Below are 21,943 nucleotides of genomic sequence, written 5' to 3'. Positions count from 1 at the left end.
TTTTCTATCATTAATTATCTTTCCATTTTTAGTATTTTTTTAGGCGAAAAAATTGTTAGTTATTTTTTTTGGAAAACTATTCTGTTTATATATATATAGATAATGTTCTCATCCTTCAGAATAAGTGAATATATATAACAATTAACTTTGTTTATAAATGTGTGTAGACATAAATATTTTTGATATTTTAAAATAATATACTTATTAGAAAAACCTTTGGCCTTTAGAGAAAACAAGTCGCTCCATCACTCTAAGGTCCCGTTTAGTTTCAAAAGTCAGGCCAAAAAGCACTTTTTAAGTGTTTTTCAGTTAACAATTTGTTTGGTTGACTAAAAAAGTGCTTAAATAAGCAGTTTTTAAGTCAAAATTAGAGCTTTTTTAAAAGCAAAAAATTGTAGCTTTTAAAAGCACTTATTTTAAAAAATCTCTACAAAATCCAAACGGGCTCTAAATTCTTGTGGGCGATCGGACTTTCCTCGAAAAACAGCCACACTAAGGGAGTGTTTGCAATCACTAAAAAAAATTGATTGTTAGCTTTTGGCTTAAAAAAAATCATTTTTGTGTGTTTCTTAAACCTAGATTATGTGTTAGCTTATCTTAACTTAATTGAAATCCAAAAGTTATTCATGTGGTAATTATGATTCTTCAAAAGCGATTTTAATAAGAATGTCATTGTTAAAATCACTCTAATCAATTATTTATCAAACACTACCCAACTTTGATTTTTAGATTTTCACATTTGTTTCCAAACACTATCAACTTTTGATTTTTCTTAACTTTTTTATAATCTATAAATTAATCACTTCTATAAAAGCACAATCCATTGCAAACACTCCCTAAATAATTTTTATTGAAATCTTCACAAAATAAAATAAAAACTATTTATATCGATCGATGATATTATTTTTAGGTACCGAACACACACCTGAAGTGAAGTGAAAAGACACGAAAAATTAAATAATTTGTATATTATGATACTGAAATCAGGAATATTGATGTCTACGAAAACAAAATTTAGATCTAATCTTTTTTCTGAAGATAATTTAGATCTAATCCTAGATTATTGAAAAACAAAAACAAAAATTAGATCTGAAACGCTAGTTAATGTTCAAAATTAAAATGATATTTCAAATGATTTGGTATAGGGGTGTTTAAACTTCGGATAAAACTAAAAACACCATAAATCCAAACCGAAAAACCAAATATCGAACCGAAAATCGAAATTTGAAATTCGGATGTAAATGTTAAACAAAAATTTAGTTGATTCGTTTCAGATTATATATCTCAAAACCGATCCGATCAATATTTATATTATATTATATATTTTATGATATGATATCTAATGAATAAATAATTATTTTGAATAATTTTTAGTTGATTGTTGTTTATTTAAATCATTTAGATTTTGAATTTAAAAGTTGTACAAGGAAATCATTTAAAATATAACATATTTTATTTTAAAATATATTTATAATTGTGATTAAAATAATTATATCAAAGCCGTATCAACCGATCGAAATAATCAAACCGATTTAGTAGAAAACGAAGTGAACCAAAAGAAAACTGTTTGGATATCGGATTATATATTTCTAGAACAAAAAACAAGAAAATTCAAAATAAAAAACCGAAAACCGAACCCGACCCCGACCCAACCGATCGATGAATATCCCTAATTTTGACTTGTATCTATCGGAGTTCTAGTCAATGCAAAGTCATTTTTACTGAATTTATCAATTATTTTGTGCACATAATGTGACTGATTTAGAACATCCTTCTGATATTCTATGGATTTTAATTCTAAAAATGATTTCAGCTAATCCTAAATCTTTCCTTTCGAATTTTGAAAATTTATGCAAATATGTCCGGTAAAAAAAAAGTCGGAAAATTTCTGCAAGGATTACACCCATGATAATAACGATGTAATTAATAGAAGTTGTACCGATAAATATTGATTGAAATTATCAGTAATTGTTATTAATTGTGACTTTTGCTGTTAAAATAACTATAATTTATAACCTTCTACAACAGTTGATAAATTTAATTTAAAAAAAAAAGTTTTAGACATAATATCTTAATCTTAAATATATTATCTAATATATTTTGGAAGTGGATGTGATTAATGTTGTGTAGTAGTAGTAGTAGTAGTAGTAGTAGTAGTATTAGTATTAGTATTATTATTATTATTATTATTATTATTATTATTATTATTATTATTATTATTATTATTATTATTATTATTATTATTATTATTATGATCATCATCATCATCATCATCATCATCATCATCCTGAACCATTTATAATTTTAATGTGTAATATTGGGCTTTAAAATTCATAATTGGGCTGTATTTTGATTTGTAGGCCCAACAGGCAACGCTAGGTAATTGATATAAGCCCTAATTTTATATTGATCTCAAACCGACTAAATAACTGGATTGCATAAATTTTAAAACCGAAACTGGCTGAAACACAAAAAAAATCGAGCCAAATAAACCTAATTTTTCAATTCGACCCGTTTTTTCGATTTTAACCAAATTATGCCTACAATACTATTAGTTGTATATTGGATTGAGGTCTCACCGATCTACAGCTAAGATCAATATTTAAGCTTCACTCCGTTATTTTGTTCAAATAATTTATTTTTAAAATAAAATTTTACAGTTCTTAAAATATAATTTATAATACACGAGCTTATAAATATTTTAAATAATTTTAATCAAACACTCACTAAATGCAATACATAACCGGTACAAAATATATAAAATTCATTTGTTGTCAATTATTAATTATTTCAAATATTATCTTATAGAAATTTCAAAAAAAAAAAAAAAGGAACAAATCGTTAGACATTATTGATTTTGCTTAATGCTATTTTATATATGGATTTGTACATTCTTACTAATTATATGTATAACGGCAGCGTCATTCATATTACACATCATAGATCTAGATGATATTTCATATCATGACTCAAAGTTCTGAAATTTATTTAGCATAGCCTACAACTAATGGTTAAACGATAAATATATAACATTTACCTTTTCCACTTGCACTGACAACCTGTGAAGACTGAAGACGCATTGCATACATGTAAAATTATATAAATATTATGTGTCATGTAATTCTTTTTATGTTCAAAGTACTTGAATTAGTTACGAGGGGAAACAAAAGATATCAGAATTGATAGCATAATAATGCATATGATGTGGTCAATACATTGAATGACAATTTTATTCTTATTGTTGTTATTACCAATTTTAGTTTCTTATGTATGATCTGGAAACCTGCAAGCAGACCTATGAACATGTTTAAATACATTACTAGTCGCGATATTGGATGCCTTTGTGTCCAACATCCTGACCTCAACCTCAAGCGTAGCAAGTCACTTGGGAATACTAACCTCTCGGGACGGCAAGCTAAAGATTTTGATAGTTGTTTCCCGATACTTGAATGTTGATACGGTGAAACTCAGAAAGCTTCGACCATGTTGAAGGAAAATGACAAAGACAATATTTAGAAGACTAAATATTTCCTTACCTATCAAACTAAATCTAACTTTTAGTTTTTATTCTCCAAAATTTTGCCCAAAAAGTACTGTACAGTTGCATGCAAAACAAATGATTCACAATAATTCGTACATGGCTAGTTAGATCATATATGTTAGAACACTATCTTGACATACATCTAACGATCATTATTCATCAATATATGCGAGGTCTACTAATTGACATACATCTAGCGATGATCATTGATCAATACATGTGAAGTCCATTATTTTTTAATAGACCCTGCATGTATTGATGAATTATCACTTTTAAATCAGAGCGCTTTTATAAGTAGCATGAAATATTCCTATTGTTATAAGCTTTGCATATTGTATCTATTCAAATATCTTTGATCTTTTCTAAATTAAAATTGAGATTTCCAACTGAGATAATAGCAAAATAGCACCCATCAAAACACTTTATTACCTAGTTTCCGAATAACAAACCACATGCATACGTTGCTTGTAAAATATAACGGAAATAGAGATTTCGAAACCTTAAATACATCAGCCTAAACAACTATCAACTATAAGGACTAGATGCATTTTCGAGACAAAGTGAAACACTAAACTGGTTTATCGATCTTCAATAATCTTCACGCGACGTGGTTTCTTTTGGAACTAGCAATAATTTGCCAGGAATACAACCTTCCTCCAGGGCTGTATGTGCCTCCGCGACTTCAGTGAAACTGAAAATTTTACCAATTATTGGTTCTATATGTCCATCTTCTATTAGTGGCCAAAATTTTGCTGCAACATCGTACCAGATCTGCTCCCTTTCTAAATAACCTATATTGGCCACATCCGCCCCTATGTACCATTAAACATCATTGATCAAATGGAACAACAAAAAAATAATAAGAAGAAAAGCAATAAATTAAACAAAAAAATCATCCAAAATTGTTGGATAACGATTCTACCTATGATACTTATACCCTTCTTCACGAGGAATGAAAGGTCAACATCCACCCGACTCCCAATCTTGTGTCCCGAAATGACAACAGACCCACCTTCAGCCAAACAATCCATGTTATTTTGAAAATAATCTCTTCCACTGGCATCTAGTATAATGTCTACTCCTGACAAAGGATATGATTGAGTTAGATTTAAAATCTAATTATTGGCCTCACGAGATAACTCAAGACATTGGCGACAAAAAATGAGGTCACGTCCATTCTTAATGAATCAAGTATTGAAGTTAGTAAAATTAACTCCCCCACAGATCTACCAAAATTAATTTTCCCGTTTTTGAAATATACATTACATGGTAAAAATATATAATTACTTCAACCAAAGTGCAGAGGCAATAATATCAAAACTGATCACACCATATCAAAAGGTACATGTTTTTGGGATTCACCCTTTTATCTACAAAGTACAAACTGATAAACCACTTTCCTCACATTTCAATTTTGGCCTAACAGGGAATCCTGCCGTTCCTATTGGCATATTATCACGTGACTTGTAATGTGACAACATAGATACGTTCCAATCAACGCCATACTATATAAAAAATAGGCGCATCTTTTCTGTTGACCTGGGAAATTTTACCAATAATCTAAGTCAGTGTAGGCTCAAATATAGCAACTATGACAATGCCTTCAACTCGCATACTTTTGACTTGATATGACAATTGACAACAAAAGGCAAGATAAGCATGCACAAAAATGAGGCATCTATGGATTTCTAGGTCTATCGTCCTCTCAATGAAAAAGTACTGCAAATGTATATGCACGTAGGCCCCAAAAAATCTGTAAGACTTTACATAATTAGATCCATGTGATCCGACAAGAATGAGGATTTTGAACTCTTCTCTTCCTCAACAAGCTGATGATGTTCTAGCTTTCACGTTACATCTGGCAATCCAACTCAAAATCTTAATTTATTAGTTCTCCAAGTCATTACAAAATTCTCACTCACACAATGTATATCACTTCTAAAATTAATATCCATATTTGTACTGCTTATAAGAGCATCCGCATTGGTTCATGTTTTAACCAATGCCACATCTTCAAAAACTAGAGGGTTCACATGCCACATACCTATTATATTAAGTATTAACACCTCCTTTTCGGCTACACATTCATTTTAGCATTAAAAAACTATTGTTTTTGAATCACACTATCTCATTCTTTTTATTCTTATCTTACATGAAATAAACACATTTACAATTTTATTTACAATCTTGAATCTTTAAATGATTATTATTTAAAATAAATAATATTATTACTTAAATTATTTTTTCTTAATTTACGAGTATTGTTTATTTTTAATTACTAAAATTATCATAATAGTGATACATTACCTTTAAACGGCTACTATGCAATAACAATTTTAAACGGTTATTTTGCAACGGATACATTAAATTAATTGAAAATTACATTAATTGACGAAGATTTACATCAATCGAAGGGAAAATTACATTATGTATAATTTGGTGAAATTTGTGAATTTTGGGAAGATGGATTTTCCTCCAACGTGTTTGTAGAATTCACGAAATTTCTAAAAAATCTCATGTTATTTTCATCAATTTTGAATTTAAAAAAAAAGATTAAAGAAATAAATATAACAATGAATTGAAATGATGAAGATAGCAGAAAGAGATTTTGATAGTGATTTATGGCAATTGAATGATACGCGTGATGATTTTAATTTTTCAAAAATAGTCGTTGGGAATTTTAGATAAATTTTTTATTAGTTCAGATTATTAAATTAAACTATAAAAAATTAAAATTCATTCTTTCTAAAAATAACGATTGGTAGAAATTTGCTCTCCTCCTCGAGAGTTCGTTTCTCCTCTCCTAGTTGAGAGTCCATCCGATCTTTTCTCCAAACGAGTAATCTTAATTCTATTGGCTCATCATCATTATTGTATTCAATCCTTTTGATGTGCTATGGATGCAAGAATGACAAATTTATCACTGTCGGCTGATAAAGAGGATGAAGCACTTCTCATACCAAATGAATCAGAAACAGACACCAACCACTGAGTTAGGTTTGGTGGAGAGATTTCTCACTGATCGAACAATCAACTTTGGGGCGATGAAGAACAGAATGGCAGATATATGGCGCCCTGTAAAGGGAGTTCTTATCCGAGGAATTGAGGACCAACTTTACCTATTCCAATTCTTTCATGAATTCGATGTGGACCGCATCTTGGAAGGGGGACATGGTCCTTTGATAATCATCTACCGACTGAAGCAGGGGGGAAAACCCAACACAGGTGTCGCTCAATTTTATTCCGTTTTGGGTCATTATCTATGATCTACCAGTTGGCTATATTTCTGAATCTATTGGCAAGCAATTGGGAAACTTCTTTGGACAATATCTGGGATGACAGCACAAATAACTCTTGTTTTTGGCGCTCTTAAATGCGTGTGCGGGTGGGTATTGATGTGCGAAAACCATTGAAAAGGGGCAAGAAAATTTGTAAACCAGGAGGGGATTGCTTTCAGGTTCAATTTAAATATGAAAGGCTTGGTTCTTTCTGCTTTGTCTGTGGCACTCTGGGGCACACGGAACGCTTTTGTTAAAAACTTTTTTTATCAAACAACAAAGATTTGAAAAGAGAATGGGGTGTATGGCTACGAGCACCCGATAAGCGTACTACACAAACAAAGACTTCAAAATGGTTGCGTGAAACTCCTGATTGGGATGCAAGTGGCTCAGGCCAAGCTGGTTGTGCTCCGGCCGACCAGATTAACAAGATGGTGAAAGAAGGATCGACATCTTCTCAGACTCTCGTAATTACCGGATGCATAACAACTCTGTTTGGTAAGGCCTTAATGCATAGCAACCAAATGCATGATTCTCGGAATACTGATATACAAAATATTCAAATCCCAAATCCTGATATTATTGGGATACATGATGAAGATACTGAGCTGTTAATGAGCGATGATAAGAATTATCGTCAAGCCAACCAACACCAACAGACCCACACAAAAATTATAAACCTTGACCCAACAATTCCAACTGGACAAATCTTGAATGAATGCAGTGGTACTCTGGACCACACCTTGTGCAACTATCAGAATTACACTAAAAACTCATCTGAGACTTTTTCAATGGTACGGCAGAGCCTGCTCACCAGGCGTGCCGACAACCATGAATATTTTAAGCTGGAACAGTCGAGGACTTGGCCACACTCAGGCAGTTCCAAACCTTCGTGAGTTGGTAAGGACTCACAGGCCAACCCTGGTATTTCTAACAGAAACTTTGGTTAGCAAGAATAAAATTGAGGAAGTTCGTAGAGCTCTTAGTTTTGACGGTGCTTTCTCTGTCGAGTGTGAGGGGTGAAGTGGAGGGTTAGCAGTATTTTGGCGCTATACACACGTGTGCAATATTAAATTACTCCCGAAATCATATTGACATGAAGATTTCTGAACCGGGTCATGGTGAGTGGAGGCTTACAGGGTTCTATGGTTTTCCTGAAACTATTCACCGCCAATCTTGGGATCTCATACGTAACCTAGCATCTTCATCTACACTTTCTTGGTGTATGATCGGTGACTTCAATGACATTTTGTGCCAAACTAAAAAGCGAGGCCAGCTTGATCGAACGGAATGGATGATACGGGGCTTTCGGGAAGCAACTATAGATAGTGATTTGCACGATATCCCTTTACAGGAACACCGGTTCACATGGGAAAGAAATCGAAGAAACGGTGACTCAGTAAAAGAACAGTTGGATCGTGCTATGGTATCATCTGCTTGGAAAAATCTTTTTGAGCATGCTTCATTGTCAAATTTGGTTGCCTCTCACTCGGATCACTCACCTATCTTGCTTGATACTGAACCACGTGAGGTAAATGTCTCGAATTGGCAATTTCGATTCGAAAATAAGTGGCTGAAGGAGAAAGAGTTTATTGATGTGGTTCATGGCCACTGGAACCCCGATGCTAGCAAGGATGTGATCGACAATTTGCGAAATCTCTCTGTCAATATAGCGGCGTGGAGTCGTCAACTGAATAGGGACCTCAAAGATAAATTGCAAGCATAAAAAACCATATTGATCAGCTGTGTAACAAAGATGATCCACTATCTATCTCGAAAGCTAAGGAGTTAAAAGGACAATCTCTCGAAACTCCTGTCACAAAATGAACTGTTCTGGAAGCAACGAGCAAAACAGTTCTGGTTGAGGGAAGGAGATTTCAATACCAAATTTTTCCGTTCAATGGCTACGAGACGGAAGGAGAGAAACAGAATCCGTAAGCTAACTGATGATAATGGAATTACACATGATGCAACCATGAATCTATGTCGAGTTGCTCAAGAATATTTCAAAAACTGTTCATGCCGGATGAAGCCAAATATGACCCAGTTGTGTCTCACATTGCTCCTAATGTAGCTGAGGAAGATAATTCTAGCTTGCTGGCCCCGACCCCTTTTACCACTGAGGAATTCCGTGCAGCCCTATTCCAAATGCACCCAGCCTTTTTCCAGCGCTTTTGGCATATTATTGGCGAAGATGTGGTCCGAAATTGTTCTAAATGGCTAAGAAGTTGCTCTTTCCTAGTATCATTGAATGACACCATACTTGCATTGATTCCCAAGTGCTCAAATCCAACGACGATGAAGGACTTGCGGCCTATCTCATTATGCAATGTTCTTTATCGTATTATAGCGAAGGTGTTAGCAAATCTGTCTCAAGAAGGTACTTCCCCACGTGATTTCAGATTCTAAGGCGGCTTTTGTGCCTAACCGCTTTATCACTGACAATGTCATTGCTGCGTTTGAAATTATTCATTATATTAAAAGTAAGTGTAAGGGCAAAACAGGTGATGTTGCTTTGAAAATTGATGTCAGCAAAGCTTATGATCGCATGGACTGGGGCTTCTTGGAAGCGATGCTTACAAAGCTTGGTTTTGCCAACCAACGGGTACAGTTGATGAAACTTTGTGTTTCTAAGGTGAATGATAACCCAATTGGCCCGATAACCCCGGGACGTGGTTTGCGCCAAGGGCGTCCTCTCTCGCCCTCCTTATTTATCATTTGTGCACAAGGACTGTCTACCCTTATTGACAAAGCTGTCCGACGTGGTCTATGTAGCACGGATACTCCTGTTTTTTTTTTTTGGAAGTATCGGATACGATACGCAAATACGCGTATCGGATACGGCAAAAAACGTGTCATTGACTTTTTTGAAGTTTGACCAGTCGGATACGGCGAGGATACGGCACGGACACGGCGAGGATACGGCATGGACACGGCTGGGATACGTTTAGGCTCAAATTGCAAAAAAATTTAAAATTTCTAGGGTTAAATTGAAAAGCAATAGATTTCTGAAGACTATTTAATCAATATACTAAAATTAATTGGGCCTAAAAAGCCCTAGTCAGTAGTCTTCCTCCTCCGATTATTTTTCTGCCCATCCATCGTCATTCGTCAATCATCCGACTCATCCAAAATTCCCAACACCGGTCGCCAGACGCTGTCCCGCCACCACTCGCCGCCGCTCGCCGACTCGCCGCCGCTCCCTGCTGCTGCATTCCACTCTCCCTTTCTGGTACGTTTTTTTTTCTCCCTCTCTGGTACGTTTTTTTTTTCTTTTTTCTTCTGAAATCAGTGGCCACTGCCTAGATTAATTTTTCTCCTGCAGCCCGTCGCTCGCCGCCGCTCCCCTCTGCTCTGCTCGCCGCTCCCCTCAGTGGCCACTACTCTAGGATTTTTAATTTTAATATTAAATATATATATATTTAATATTTTATATTATTTAATATTCGGCGTATCCTAGCCGTATCGTATCTTATATTTTCAAAATTTGCCGTATCGCCGTATCCGTGTCGTGTCGGATACGATACTCGTACCCGTATCCATGCAACATAGGACGTGGTGAATTACATGGAACGAAAATTTGTCATGGTGCTCGGTAATATCACACTTACTCATTGCTGATGATAGTTTTTTCTTCAGAGCCTCACCTGATGAAGGTAACAAAATGAAGCACATCCTTACCACCTATGAACAGGAGAGTGGGCAACTGGGCATGCAATAAACCTTGGGAAATCTGGAATATTCTATAGCTTAAATATTGACCAAAATTTGAAGGATGCATTATCGGGTATTCTTGGAGTCTCAAACCCACTAGACACAGGCACATATTAGGGGCTTCCATCATTGATTGGTAGCAGGAAGGCTGTTTTTAACTATATTCAGGAGAGGCCTTGGGCACGAGTCCGTAACTGGAAAGGTAATTCTTTGTCTATGGCGGGACGCGATGTGCTACTTAAATCGGTGGCTCATGCTCTCTCAACTTATTGCATGAATTGTTTCTTGCTGCCAAATTTTTTACTCGATGAACTTCAAAAGATGATGAACTCTTTTTCGTGGGGTTCCAAAACAAATGATACAAGAGGAATCCGATGTTTGTCATGGAATCGGCTGTGTATGCGAAAAGAATATGGTGGTTTGGGCTATCGCAATTTGGAAGGATACAACCTTGTCGTGCTTGGTAAGCAAGGCTGGAAACTTATTTCCACCCCCGATGCTCTATCCTCTCGACTTCTCAAAGCTAAATAATATCCGAAAACTGACTTTTTAAACGCAAGCTTATGATCATATCCTAGCTTCATATGGCGATGCATCTGGAGCTCTCAAGCAATACTGAGACGAGGAACACACTGGAAAACTGGAGATGAAAAATCTGTTGTAATTGGTAGAGACCCTTGGCTGCGAGACTCGGAAAATTTCTATATTCAGACACCACTTGATGATGAATATCGTTCTCATACGGTTACAATTTGATTGATTCAAACTCTAAAAATGGAATCTCACGTTGATGCATACCATCCTTCGGTTTAGAGATATCAGGGAAGTCATGAAAATACCTCTGCCATCAGTTGCCATGGAGGATATACGAGTGTGGCACTTCAGTCAGGATGGCTGTTATACATTTAAATCTGGCTATAATATGCTTATGGAAGATATACCTTGTATGTGGATTCGGCTATGGACAATTCAAATACCACCGAAAATTTAATTCTTTCGTTGGCGTGCTGTGAGAAATTGCATCCCATGTCGTCAAACTCTGCTAAGTCGAGGTATTGATGTCCCCTCTTGTAGTGTGCTTTGTGATCCGGAATAGAAAATACATGGAATTTATTTGTTGATTGTTCGAATGCACAAACTTGTTGGAATCTGGTGCACTTGCTGCCCTTGTGAATGAATGCGCACTTAATTCGGAGTCTTTTGCACAGTGGTTGTTTGGTTGCTTGGACAGTATTCATCTCAGGTACTTCCCACTCTAAGTATGATCTTATGGAGTATATGGAAATATCGAAATGACAAGCTATGGAATGAAGCTTGTAGATCAGCAAGTAATAACATTTCCCTAGCTTCGGATCTACTAAAACAATGGCTTGATGCTCGAGAACACCCCCCACCCCCCCCAAAAAAAAAAAAATTCCATATATCCCGTCGAATGCAATGAGGAATGAAAATGAGAATAGAGTTACTTGGAAGCGGCCGCAAGAGGGATGGTTGAAATGCAATGTTGACGCAGCTATTGTTAAGGAAACTCATTCCATCGGAATTGCAGCTGCCATTCGGGACACGATGGGGGAGTTTATGGGATGCAAGATGGAGAATTATCATGGGCTAGTAACTACACATGAAGCCGAAGCAAAGGCGTGCTCGAAGCTCTTATGTGGGCTGTTTCGTTGGAGCTTCAATATGTCATATTTGAGACGGATTCCAAGCTGGTGGTTGACGCGGTACTTTCAAATCGATAGACCGCAGCGAGTTTGGAACAATCATTGCAGAATGTTGTTCCTGCTTTTCACGATATCGAGCTTTCAAAGTTCAATTTGTGTGGAGACAAGCAAATATGGTTGCTCATTTACTTGCTCGGGCGACCAATTCGGATTGTAATAACTCTACTTTTGTTGAATGAAATTTCTATTACTTTGTGCTAAAAAAAACAAAAAATAGAAATTTTTATTTTTTTTAAAAAAATTAATATAAAAAGGAGATGGGAGATCCATGTGGGGTGGGCCAACCCTGTCAGCCCACCGCACGCCCCTCCAATTGTATGTGCAACAGTTTTGGGCCAGGGGCGTGAAGATGCATTTCAAAAAAATAAAATTTGAATGCATTCACTGAGGTGGAGTATTTTTGGGCTTTATAACACCCAACCCCATTGGTTTATCACCAATGGGTGTATATGCATGCACATAAAAATACTAGTAAAACTCTCCTTTTAAGTAAAAGAATCTGTAAGCTATTTCTAGTCTAGTGTAAAAGGATGAATTGTAGTCAAAGTTTTTACATTTTGAAATTTCATTTTGCCCAGATTTTGTCAAACGTAAGTAACTTAGTGCAGTGCAACCTTTCTTCATTATAGTGTAAATTATCATGGGTATTTTGGGAAGTTACATAGAAAAAGAGAAGGGCAATATCCGAAGAAAAGTGTACTTGTGCTATTAAGTGTGATTAATCATCCTAAATTCATTTTAAGGAGAATCAATAATAGGAAGAGAATTATATATATATATATATATATATATATATATATATATATATATATATATATATATATTAGTTCTCCAACGCACGAGTTGCGTGCTTTTACAGTATATTTTTTAATTAAATTTGATTTTTATTATAATATTGGCAATATCATATCATAATTATAAAATATATAGAGGGACCATGTTGCAAATTTTGATTTTGGCCAAAAGAAATATATATATATATATATATATATAGTATTTCCACCTATTTTTCTTTTATAAATTATTGTTGAATCTTGTAAGTGGATATATATTATTTTTAGATATTATGACCATTATTATTGTTGAATCTTCCAAGTGGATATATATTAATTTTTAGATATTATGAGCATTATTGGTGATAAGAAACTCTGGTGATTATCTATTTCTATTTCTATTATAAAAAGATGAATAGTCCATAAAAGTTTTTGCATTATGAAATTTCATTATAGCTCAAATTTTGTTCATCCAATTATTTACTATGAATTGATTATATTAAAATAAATAATAAGTTATATGTAAATTGTAATAAATGTGACGAGGAAAGAAATGCACATAATTTTTGTGCTACCACAACAAATATAACTAATTGTTTAAATTTTTTTTAGCTATATTCACATTCAGTAGAGACGTGTTTTAAGATAATATATAGATAGAGAACCTGCTCTTATATATTATTTGGAATAATTTTAATTATTTAATATACTAATAAAAACATATTAGTATATATATAGGTAGAAAACATGTTCTTATAGAAAGAAAAGAAAAAGAAAATAATTCATCACAAAAATAATGATCTGGTGAAAAAAAATATAATAATAACATTTTACTAAATATTTGTTAAATTTCAGTGCATTTCATTATTTATATTATTAATATTTTATTGAACTTTTCACTGCTACTATTACTAATATAGTTATTGATTAATAATTAGGATGTGCAGTTTATGATTATAAGTTTATAACTTAAACGTGATTTAAAAGAAAATTTAGAGATGCGTGAGTAATAATAAATGTTTATAATAAGAAATGATTATAGATCATTGGTTTAATGTTTGATATATTTAAGTTTTAAATAGTAAAAGAAAAGAAAGATAATAAAACGTTAATTATCGAAAAACATTTAAGATACACCATAAGTCCTTTATTTACTATTAGAAAAAATAAAACAAATAGATTATTTGAAAATTCGATTATTACTTATTGTGTTCCTCGAGTAAATTCAAAATTATTTTTTATTATAAATTATATGTAATATGTCATTTACGTGCGAGGCACACGGAGCCAAAAGGGAGAGGGGGTGGGTGCGACCCACCCCCCTCAACTCCTCCCAATCTTTTTTTTTATCCCATTTTATTAATAAATTTTATTTATTTAACAATTTTAACATTCTGCCTCCCATTTAATTTAGCCAAAACTTCTCTCCGTCTTACTAATTTTTAAATACGGGTTTTTAATTTAATAATTTATTTTTTTGTAAAAAAACTATAAGTGCACTCGATCCACAACCACAATTGTTAAATAAAAAATGTTTTACTATTAATATTTAATTTAAGAGTATTTTAAAAAACAATAATAAAATTTTGACCCTCAATTAAATTTCTGGCTCCATAACTGGCTAGGCACATGATTTGTGCTAGTATTAACAAACTGACAATTTTCAATAACTAATTATTACTAAATAAGGACACAACTGATCTGAAAAGTAAAAAGTACGATAATTTTGCACAAACCTTTTTCTCCTGTTTCAGCCTTCACGCGCTTGCAGAAGTCTTCTTTCTTGTAGTTGATGCAAACGTCTGCTCCTAGTCTTTGGCAAATTCGCAGCTTTTCTTCCGTTCCTAAAAAGGTCCATTTAGTTACATATTATTTGACGACTAATTTCACAAAACATTGTGGGGGTATCGACGTGGTGCTGAGGCAGTCACACTAACACTTCGTTGTGCGAGAACAATGTTTTTGGTCACACTGATTACCACATTCAGATCATTCTCTTATATCTCATGTCCCACCACATGATGACTCCATATTTTCTTGACAAATCCTATGGTGCCATGACCAATTCAGAAATGAAACATTTCCTTGGGCAATAAAATTCAAATACTTAGCAATGAAAACTCTACCATTCAAAGTTTTACAATTTCTGAAACAGATTATTTTAATAACATCATCCAATACCCTGCCAGTCAGCCATATTACTAATTTAGTAATTTAACATTTTAAAACCACCAAAGTGGCTTATTTCATATAGCCTAAGGCCCTAAGCATAACATGGTCATATATCTTATGTTATTTTCAACAGATTCAAAGGATTGACATGGAAATAAGAAAGCCTAATATCAAATATTAATTGTTGTCATTGCAGTTTCTAAAATCTTGTTAAAAATATAGCTCTTAGCAGAACAGAAAGAGAAAATAATCAGAGTCAACACGATGAAAGAGGTGAAAGATTTGACTTGAGACTGCACACAATAATACTGGGAGGAAAAAACTTTGGCTAGATCGGCTTCATTCCCTATGCTGAATATTTTATTTTTCATGACGATGTAACCTGCAGCCTCTACCTGTCAATCGGGATACACCCCCGCAATATTTAAGGGCTTCCAAAGCCTAGCAGCCTATTTTTGTTCTAGATTGTAATGAGTGGATGATTTTTTATTGCATATACCTTATACATAGCTATTGAAGAAGAGTCACAATAGTTATCAAACCCAAATACATGCAGAGAAAAACATTCAAGTGATAGTCCAAAATGTTCTAAGTGAAGCAAAAGTCTAGGAGTGATTATACACGAGTATAAATGACTTACCACAAAAATTTAATTGTGAGCTAAAAATCGATACAAAATGAACTAAATTTTAGCCATACAACAAACGACTACACGTCGAACATATTATTATAGATAAAAACAAAATAATTTCAAATGTGGTATAACTGTATATACTTATATGTATATAACATTTGGAATAGTGGTAACTTGTTATTTTTGTCCAAGATATCACAATATTGAACTAGCTGTAAAAAATGAGGCAAGATTTGACACAAACTTAAACTTAACACATGCACGGCAATAAATCACACTTGTGCATTTTAAAAATAATCAATGCTGCAATTATCAAGAGAAATAGGAAAACTATGTAGCATCCATAATTTCAAGTTGGATCACAAAGATGGTTCAGTTCAGACACTGTTTTGATACTGCAGATAAGTAATGAGTTTAAGTTCCAAAATATTTAGCTCCTACAATAATCGTAAAATTCATGAGTATCAGAACATGTTTTGCTTTGCCGTGGGGATCAATATAACACATGGGATAAGATCCTCCCACTTGGAATCAGTCGGTTAACAAATTAGTGAAATGTCGCTTCCTAACATACTTGTCGCTGCTGAAAACATGCTTTAGATTGTTTGAATTAAAACTATATATACAGAAATTATTCTGTGTCTCAGTGAAACAAGACGCTGAAATGAGCAAGGCTGGAAAAGCACTTCGGTGCTCATGTTTAGTATTAGAAGATTTAATTTGTGACCAACACAAGCACCAACTATATGCACAATCAATAATTCATTTCCATTACTAGGAATTCAACACATAAGTCTCTATAGTTGTCAATTGAAGTCTATAAGGATTTCCGAGGCCATTACCTACATGTCAAGCCAAAAACTTGGACTATCAAGTGTTTCGAGAAAATCAATATAATACATCACAAATTACACACCAGTTCTCATTTCAACCCATTACACGAGTAGTAGGTCAACTCAAGTGGTTATAGAGGTAGAAGTCATTAATCCCCGACTTTCTGAGAAGGCAATTTAATGTTCTGAATATAAAACTTAAACTTCATCTGTTCTAAATCTCCATTATATTCATACAAGAAAATTGTCCCCACTACTCGGTTATCATACTTACCCGGTATGGCCTTGAAGAAAAAGAATCTTGTGATATTACTAGTATCATCGCGATAGTTCAGTGGATTCATACACAAGCTACAATACCATATTATTTCACTTATTTCAAGTGCATTGAAATAATCAAATGCATAAGCCCATGAATAGTTAAAATGTAATATTATAGGGTAAACTAAATCAAAATGAAAATAATAACCAATATTACCTGCAACCGCAAATACTTTACAACCAATATGCTTAACATATTGAATAGCAATAAAGTCAATTCCCCCTGCAGTATCATGTATCTGCAATTGCTCTGAAAATTAAATTTCTGAAGTTTGATATTGCGTAAATATCAAAAAAAAAATTTATAAAAAAAGAGGCAATACCAAGATTGTGTTGCCAAAAGTGACGTTTTTCAATGCTGAAAGAGCAAAAACAGTGAATCGTGATGCTTCGGGCAACGCTGCTGCTCGAACAAGGGAAACCCCTGAAGGAATTCGCAGAACATCATCTGCGGGAACCACCACAAACTCTGCATACGCACCCCCAAATTCAAGACTCGCACAAACCTGTACAAACGGAAACGAAAATGCAGTACCAGTAAACCTTATTATTTAAATGTGATAAACAAAAAACCTATAAACTACTCGATCAATGATAAATTAATACTCACCTCATCACCCTCTTTAAATTTGCATGCGTATGAGCCAACAGCAGTAACTTTCCCCGAACACTCGTATCCAATACATGCATGGTAACCATACAGGTTAAAAGGGTCACCTTGTCGGAGCCAAGTGTCACAAATGTTTAGCCCGATCGCTTCTACTTGTATCATTATTTCATGACAGTTAACAATGGGCTTTGGACGCTCTTTTATTCGAAGAACATCTGGACCACCGTGTTTTTCATAATCCACAACCTTCATCTGCAGCGTTGAACATAGCATATATTAGACAAATATCGCAACATGAGAACATTCCCAATTCACTCTCAAGTTAACTGAAATAAATTTTACAGATGCGCACAATCCTGACAAGGAGATAATTCAACAACATGAGAAAATGAGGTCAGCCTAAGGCACAAACGACATAAAATTGGCATTGTTGCTTAATACAACCAACAAGAAAACAAGTAACATCAAAAGAAATCAATCCACGTATAATGGTAGCAACAGCGAACGTGGAAAGCTAAACAGTAAATTCTTAGTGAGAATAAAGATAATTTCGATCATCTGATCAAACCTCTCTCTGTCTACTAATGTTACCAATTTCTGGTACATAATAAGGTTAAGGCACCAAAATTTATATTTATAGGAGGTCTTTGGTACAAGAACATAAATATACGTAAATTAATTTCAACTTTAGGTTGTAAGGAATCAGATGCATGTGTAGGGGATTAAATTTCATTTTTTTTATCAGAATCGATAATATTATATCAGTAGGGTGAGATGATAATTACAAGAAGCGGACTAGGGGTCCACGCATAGAATCTAGAAAAGTATGAACTAAGTAAATCAACCCAAAAAACTAATATTCATTCCCTATACAAGTCTGATTTGGCAAAAGACTGGAAATTTGTAATCTTAGATGCCCAAGTAGGGACTCTGAACCTTATCTCGTCCCATAGTTCTTCCAAAGAGACTTCAACTTCAAAAATCCTCTTGTTTCTTTCCAGCCACACTGACCAAACTAACCCTATTCAGAAGGCCCATCAAGGCACTAAGATTGGACAGCTCATCAACCCTGAGATCTCGACGAAAATGCAAGTTCCAAGAAGGAGTGGAAGAGGAAGACGAAAAGTCTTGAGAAAGAAAATGTGAAATAGAAAGGTTGTGGGCCGTAGAAATCTGGAAAAGAGAAGGGAAAATATCCCTAAATGAAGATTCACCTCCCCAAATCTGATTTGTTGCCACAACCCTCACTAACTGAATAAAAGCTGGCAGACTCCTAGTTCCTTGCTAGACCCGCATCCCAACCATTATTTTGTGGGGATTAATTGCAGCCTGTAGGTTTCAAGAAGGGGGTTGACCGTAAACAAACATCGGGCCGCTTAGGGTTTGATTAAATTGTTAACATTGGGTTTTCCACCTTTTTACTTGACTAAACTAGAGAGGCCAAAGCACCCTTCACTGCACCTCAGGCGCAACTAGCGTCCAAGACTCCTCCTAGGTGCATCAAACACACATAAGCAAGCCAGGCACAAGCCTTTGCAACTATTAACATATCCTAAAATAATATCCCACCTATTTATATTCCAATGTATGTTTTGCATACTTAGAATCCAATGTTTCTATATCCTTAGCCTCCGTTCTACAACTTCTAATTATTCAATATCAAATTTAAATAACCACTAAACATATGTTAATATATTAAATTCTCAAAGAATTTGATAATTAAATTCATAAACTGTCAACTTTATAGTTATTCAAATTTAGTTTCTTTTACAATTTAAATTTGTCTTAAATAACTTATCAATTCATGCTTGATTTACATCATAACACATGTAATTATTTTCACTATAACCTATAATTATTTCAAAAACTTACCCAGTTTTTTTTCAAAAAAAATCATCACCAATCAACCACTCTTGTTAATATAAACTATGATCCAATTCCTTTCCAAAACATACATTTGGGTAAAGGTTTTCAAAACTGCTTCTGGAATAAATTCATTAATCATTAAAACAAATTTAAATTTAAAAATAATCTGAAAACCTAATTAAGATCTAGCTTCTGATGAAAGAGATTAAGCGGAACTCATTCTCAACGTTACATTACAGGATTATCGTATGAAAAGTTATGATCGACCAAGCACACAGCAAAATTGTCTCACGTTATGAATCAGGGTAATGAAATACACAATTGAACTGATCAATACAAAGTGGAACAAATGAAATACAAATGAGCCCCAAGGTTCAACATGTAAGGCATAGGCACTCTATTAGTGAATCAAATTTATGTTTTGAACATCTATCTAATCTATACAATATTATAATGCATGAGTGTGTTATAACGGTTCTTGGTTATTTTAATAATTTTACAGAATTACCCTAGCTATTATCTATACATCTATACAATATTATATTGCACGAGGTGTTATAGTAACCGTTTTTGGTCATTTTAATGATTGAACAAAATTACCATTACTATTATTCACTAAACTAACATATCAATGCCCCACTTTCTCAACTTCTTCACCATGTTCTTTCCTTAACCACTTTTTTTTCAGTAGGGGGAATAAACCATGTTAATTTAAAATTTCATTCAGTTTTTTAAATCAAATATTTAATTATATGTATATACATATATATGTGTGTGTGTGTGTAAATACATAGTATTTATGTATTGTATCACACACACAAAGCATGTCTTTGGCGGCTAGTATTAAATAAAAAATGGCAGTGTAATGGTATATGTTCCACGGAAGTGGATAAGTGTCATGGACCTAGGTAATAGATCAAGACCCAATATCAGAATTGTATACACTAGAAGGCCTTAGGCCCATTAGGAAAAAACCTGGGGCACAGAGAATAGAAGAAAGTGATGAGAGAGGAGTTAGTTATTCAGCGTATTTGTTATCGTTGCAGCATAGCGGTTGCTAGGGCAGTTGCAGAGATTTTCTCTGCGAAACATGCACTATAATTTGAATACAAATTTATTTTACGTTCTCTATAATCCGTTGTTGCTTCAATATTTCACATTTATATTGTTCATTTTATAGATCCAGCGTAACATTAAGGGAATGGAGGTGCTTTCGCAACTATACGAATTGCAATGGACGACTTGAAATAAGTCCAAATCATCTCAGAGTGTATCCCGTTATACCTACCATATGTTTGGAATCCATTTCCTTATGCAGTATCACCCAATCAGGCTTCTTTGTTCTACTATCGACAAAAAACACAGATCAGTTGGATAAATACTGGAAAAAAGTGAATCAAGCCATTGGATGATGTTAACTACCAAAAGTCGAGAACATACTTCAGCTCATTTAGTCATTTTGTTATCAAAGTACAATCTACTAATCTTTGGGAAGTGAAATTACGCAACATCAGTTAACTCGTAATAAACTCCAAAAACAAAACCAGGCACCAACCTACTAAAACTCAATTAAAATGTCGATGTCAACTTCTAAAAGCAACATAATCAACAAAAAGTCAAAACGTACAACGCAATTATTTTTGGAGATCCCTGATGGAACCCCATTTCGTATAACTACCCCACAATTTTACAGCACTGGAATAAGTTTCGATTGATATTGTATTCAGATCCAAGAAGAAGTAACATATGAAACCCGATTTCATCACCTAAATGTATTGTACAATAAACTGAGTGAAAACCTTAGCGCATCAAACCGTTGAATAAAAATCTAGAACATCCTAAAACCAACCTTAATTTGAGGTGATAAATATATGTTACAGAGAGAGATAGATGAGCAGTAGGCTGAGAGACTCGATCATTCTTTTTTTTTCTTATCTTCCTTACGGCCAAGACCCACGAGTTTGTGGAGGTGACTTCAGTTTTTTCTGGGTTCCTTGGTTTTTTTTTTTTTTTTTTTTTTTTTTCTGTAAATTGTGATAAAATACCTAAAGCCAAACCTTCGTGGACAGTACCTCTTCCGGTAGAAATACATTTGCACACTACCTAATTCATTAATTTGTTATTTTAAGGGCAAATTATTTTAAAATCCACAAACTCAAACATTTTTTTCTCTTAACTTTCTACACTTTCTACACTCCAATTTCTTTGTTTCAACTCCTAGTGGTCCTCAAATTTGTAAGTGTGTAGCATTTAATCCTTTGTACGTGGCATTATTTTACCTATCGAACCAGTTCAAGCTAAGCCGAACTATCGGTTACGCAAGGTTTCCAGCCGATATACTCTGGATTAGGGTCCAACATGCTTTTGTAAGATGAATTAAATTCAAAAACCTCTTTGACCATAGTGTCGTCGGGTCATACCTGCCGAGTTTTACGAAGTGCTCCTCACACTCCAACCACGCAGTCGCAACAGATGGT

General features: G+C 34.1%; 1 protein-coding gene across 3 annotated transcripts; it reads right to left on the bottom strand.

The window, feature by feature from the left end:
* Positions 1-3,880: 3,880 nt before the first annotated feature.
* Positions 3,881-21,495, bottom strand: LOC140874834 (uncharacterized). 3 transcript variants are annotated; one of them, XM_073278268.1, is made up of 8 exons: positions 21,316-21,495; positions 20,755-20,812; positions 17,601-17,852; positions 17,314-17,496; positions 17,148-17,229; positions 14,767-14,865; positions 4,464-4,622; positions 3,881-4,353 (listed from the first exon to the last, which is right to left on the bottom strand). In XM_073278268.1, exons 2-8 carry the CDS (start codon positions 20,770-20,772, stop codon positions 4,130-4,132), a joined length of 1,017 nt encoding a protein of 338 aa, XP_073134369.1. In that variant the 5' UTR covers positions 20,773-20,812; positions 21,316-21,495; the 3' UTR covers positions 3,881-4,129. The 3 variants fall into 3 exon arrangements, with proteins under 3 accessions (XP_073134369.1, XP_073134368.1, XP_073134370.1); XM_073278267.1 differs by having other exon boundaries at positions 14,767-14,874; positions 21,316-21,493; XM_073278269.1 differs by lacking the exon at positions 20,755-20,812 and having other exon boundaries at positions 14,767-14,874; positions 21,316-21,491.
* Positions 21,496-21,943: the final 448 nt, after the last annotated feature.

This window comes from Henckelia pumila, chromosome 1 (genome assembly GCF_033568475.1).
Source record: "Henckelia pumila isolate YLH828 chromosome 1, ASM3356847v2, whole genome shotgun sequence".
In the NCBI taxonomy this organism is placed as follows: Eukaryota; Viridiplantae; Streptophyta; class Magnoliopsida; order Lamiales; family Gesneriaceae; genus Henckelia; species Henckelia pumila.
The sequence above is the reverse complement of the archived record's forward strand: the minus strand, read 5'-3'. Positions and strand labels throughout refer to the sequence as shown.

Bases quoted from the DNA above. Each gene is read 5' to 3' on its own strand.
- LOC140874834 (XM_073278267.1), bottom strand. The intron at 17,497-17,600 runs GTGAGTATTAAT...CCGTTTGTACAG, and splicing joins AATTTAAAGAGGGTGATGAG to GTTTGTGCGAGTCTTGAATT. The intron at 4,623-14,766 runs GTTTGTGCAAAA...ATCCTTTGTCAG, and splicing joins GGCTGAAACAGGAGAAAAAG to GAGTAGACATTATACTAGAT.